This window comes from Myotis daubentonii, chromosome 2, assembly GCF_963259705.1.
Source record: "Myotis daubentonii chromosome 2, mMyoDau2.1, whole genome shotgun sequence".
NCBI lineage: Eukaryota > Metazoa > Chordata > Mammalia > Chiroptera > Vespertilionidae > Myotis > Myotis daubentonii.
Genome location: NC_081841.1, coordinates 195,876,730 through 195,880,989, shown reverse-complemented (window position 1 = coordinate 195,880,989; position 4,260 = coordinate 195,876,730). Strand labels below are relative to the sequence as shown.

Sequence of the window (4,260 nt, the reverse complement as noted above, 5' to 3'; positions counted from 1 at the left end):
TACAGAAGAGTTTATCTCTGTGAGCGGCCGTGTGGAAGCTTTCGCTTTCCGCATTAGACATTTCTGTATTAGACATTTCCGTATTGCTCTGTTTTTTCCCTCTGAGATACATTGTTTTTCATTTAAAAATGCATTAAAATAGGAAATGTATATATAATGAAAAGTATATATGAGGATCCAAAGAGATTTACAAAGCCCCTAGCACATATGAGGCAGGGAGCGACACTAAATCTTAGCTCTGCAGCCTTTCCCTGCTGATAGCTCTCGCGGACATGGTGAACGTTCCTAAAACCCGCCGAACTTTCTGTAAGAAGTGTGGCAAGCATCAACCCCACAAAGTAACACAGTACAAGAAGGGCCAGGATTCTCTGTGTGCACAGGGAAAGCGGCGTTATGACAGGAAGCAAAGTGGCTATGGTGGGCAGACTAAGCCGATTTTCCGAAAAAAGGCTAAAACTACAAAGAAGATTGTGCTGAGGCTTGAATGCGTTGAGCCTAACTGCAGATCTACGAGAGTGCTGGCCATTAAGAGATGCAAGCATTGTGAACTGGGAGGAGGTAAGAAGAGAAAGGGTCAAGTGATCCAGTTCTAAGCTTCATATTCTGTTTGATTACATGACAATAAAATCAAATACCAAATACGCATCACGAGACAGGGCAAGGGAAGGAGCAAATTTCACAATTGCAGAAGGACTCTGCTTTACCAGAGCTCTAGGTTCCCTTCAACAGAGTCTCTGGTTCATTTTAAAAAGGGTTCTCTTTATAAAAATTGGGAAACTGCTAATAAAGCCAGATATGCTCAACCTTTCAGAAACATCTACCCCATGGAGCAGGAACTATTTCTACTAACTGGACCGATCTAAGTTTAACAAGACTAATAAACGGCAAGCCCTGCAATTGTCTCAGGAAAGCCTGGTGACGCTCCTGAGTCTTGGTAAGACATCAGGACTAGCTAAGCCCTGCTGTAAGGCCATGCATTGAAGAAAGCTCTGGAGGGAGATGAGAGGTTGGTGCTGGTCCCAGTATTCTACTCACTTCTCTACAGCCGGGTATAAGTTGCTTTACTTCTTTTCCATCTTTTTATTAGCAATGATGGAGAATTATTTTTCTCCCTGAATTATTTTGAGGTTCAAATGAGATTATGTATCTTCTTGCAGATCTTAAAACACATGATGAAACTACAATAATTGAAATGATTTTTTTTTCATAGAGAAGAAAAGAAGGTTTAATTAAACAAAATGGAATGCAGGCATAAATTCAAAACAAATGAGAATAAAGTTTCTAATAAAGGTGGCATTTCAGTGCAGTGAAAAAGAAGATGAATTTTTAAATAAATGGCTTTAACAATAAGCTAGCCCTTTTGTGTGTGTGTGTGTGTGGGTGGGGAGAGGACAGTGCTGAATTCTTGCCTCATTACTCTTACAAAAGCAATGCTAAATGGATCATTAAACCTAAAAAAAGAAAACACATAATTATAAAGTGAAAATGTGACTGAAATTTATTTATAATCTTGTAGGGAAGGCTTGTCTAATCAGAATATAAAGCCTGAAGCCACAAAATATCAAATGATCGTTTAAAATATTTTCACCACAATCCTAGCCAGCGTGGCTCAGAGGTTGAGTGACGACCTATGAACCAGGAGGTCATGATTGGATTCCCAATCTGTCAGGGCACATGCCCGGGTTTCAGGCTTGATCCCCAGTGTGGGGCATGCAGGAGGCAGCCAATCAATGATTCTCTCTCATCATTGATGTTTCTATCTTTCTCTCCTTCAGTCTTCCTCTCTGAAATCAATAAAAATATTAAAAAAATTTTTTATGAGATAAAGCCCCACACTAGGAAGTTCAGATAATAAATTGGGAAGCTTTTTGTCAAAAGGCTAATTTTCTTAATTAACAAGGGAAATACATGCACACACACATATGAATAAAAAGAACGTATATTTATGAGAAAAATATTTGATCAGACAGTATGAAATACAAGTGGTCATAACCACTTGTGTCATAACCAACGAAAGAGATTCAACATCACTTGTAACACAAGAAATGTGTTTATAGCCATAATTAAGTTGACAAAAATTTAAAATTCTGATAGAATTTAGAGTTAGCAAGATTTGGGTTAAAAGACACTCCCATACATCCTGATGGGAATATATGTGAATAACAACAATTCTCTAATCTTTTCAAGGGAGAATTGAAAACATCTATCACATTTTTAAGTGCATAAACCTGATCCAGCATTTCACTGCTAGAAATTTGCTAGATATAGTCTAAATGTTAGCTGAGATATATGTGCAAGAATATTCACAGCAGCACATTTTGTGATAACACTCCAAATGTCCACGAACTGGTGGTTATATAAATCATGTTACATACATATAATAGAACTAGAGGCCCGGTGCACAAAACTTTGTGCACTCGGGGTTGGGAGAGGAGGTCCCTCAGCCTGGCCTGTGCCCTCTCACAGTCTGGGACCCATCAGGAGATAAGGACCTGCTGGTTTAGGCCTGCTCCCGGGTGGCAGAGGGCAGGCCTAATCCTAGGTGTAACCCCTGGTCGGGCTCAGAGCAGGGCCCATTGGGGAGTTGGGGCCCCGCCTCCTGTCATGCACAGAGCAGGGCGGATTGGGAGGTTGCCATGCCACCCTCAGTCATGCTCAGGGTAGGGCCGATTGGGGGGTTGGGGCACCACCCCCTGTCACACTCAAGGCAGGGTCCATAGGGAGGTTGCAGCACCACTCCTGTCATGCACAGAGCAGGGCGGATCAGAGGGTTGGGGCTCCGCACCCTGTCACACTGATCCCGGTGCTGGGAAGCCTCGCTGCTCCGCTGATCCCAGGGCCAGGACGCCTCTCGGCTCCCCTGATCCCTGGCCCGGAGGCCTCTCGGCTCCGCTGATCACCGGGGCGGGAGGCCTCTCTGCTCCGCTGATCGCGGGGCCTCCGACTCGGCTGATCACGGGGCCGGGAGGCCTCTGGACTCCGCTGATCACCGGGGCTGGGAGGCGTCTCGGCTGATCACCGGGCCGGGAGGCCTCTGGACTCCGCTGATCACCGGGGCTGGGAGGCCTCTCGGATGATCACCGGGCCGGGAGGCCTCTGGACTCCGCTGATCACAGGGGCCTCTTGGCTCCGCTGATCACCGGGGCAGGGAGGCCTCTCGGCTCCGCTGATCGCGGGGCCTCCGACTCCGCTGATCACCGGGGCCGGGAGGCCTCTCGACTCCGCTGATCACCGGGGCCGGGAGGCCTCTTGGCTCCGCTGATCACCGGGGCTGGGAGGCCTCTCGGCTCCGCTGATCACCGGGGCTGGGAGGCCTCTAGGCTCCGCTGATCCCAGGCCCTGAGGCCTCTCTGCCCTGCTGCTTCAGGGCTGTTTGGCTTCCTCTGCTTGGAGCCTGAGTATGCAAATTAACCACCATCTTTTAGCTTCTATAACTGAAACATTGTATCTTTTGGAGTTGTTGCTTCAGGAGCTCAGAGCCCTGCAGCTGCGGGGATCCTTGACTTTCTCCATCGCTGGGGCAACCAAGCCTCCTATTCTCAGCTGCCTGGCTGCCGGCCGCCATCTTGGCTGACAGTTAATTTGCATATCTCGCTGATTAGCCAATGAAAAAGGTATCGGTTGTACGCCAATTACCATTTTTCTCTTTTATTAGTATAGGATAATACTCAGCTGATATATCAACTAGGTGAAAATGTATGTGCTTGGTTTCCAAATACCATTATCCACTAAAAGGAACCAGGACTCCTTCGAGAAAAGTGTAAGATGATCCTGGAACATCTTGTTGCACCAGAATGTAAGGAAGTACTCAAAGAATCATGGGGACATGCCAAAAGGACTCAGGCGTGAGCTTGCAGTGACTTTCACTCAAACAATTTGAGCATCAAAATAAAAAAAATAACAGCATTGGACTTAACTCATTGAATAAAATAAGAATTAAGAGTTTATACTAATATAACAAACATAAAATAGCAGAGAAGGGAAAGTTATTCTTTATAAAATTTATTTTATTGATTTTAGAGAGAGAGGTTGGAGGGAGGGAGGGAGAGAGAGGGGGGGATTTGTTGTTCCACTTACTTATGCATTCATTGGTTGATTCCTATATGTGACCTAACCGGGGGTCAAACCTTCAACCTTGGTGTATTGGGATGACACTTTAACCAACTGAGCTACCCAGGCCAGGGCAGGGAAGTTATTCTTCACAGTAGAATACCAGCTGAGAAAAACCACTTCTTTACAGTAAAATAGCAACTATAAGAA

The 4,260-nt window shown here is 45.4% G+C and overlaps 1 protein-coding gene across 1 annotated transcript; it reads left to right on the top strand.

The window, feature by feature from the left end:
- Nucleotides 1–250: 250 nt before the first annotated feature.
- On the top strand, nt 251–614 carry LOC132226433 (large ribosomal subunit protein eL42-like). The gene has a single exon (XM_059681094.1). It carries the CDS (start codon nt 273–275, stop codon nt 591–593), a length of 321 nt encoding a protein of 106 aa, XP_059537077.1. The 5' UTR covers nt 251–272; the 3' UTR covers nt 594–614.
- The last annotated feature ends 3,646 nt before the right edge of the window (nt 615–4,260 follow it).

Excerpts from the sequence above, each read along its gene's own strand:
- LOC132226433 (XM_059681094.1), top strand. The coding sequence starts at position 273 with ATGGTGAACGTTCCTAAAACCCGCCGAACTTTCTGTAAGAAGTGTGGC.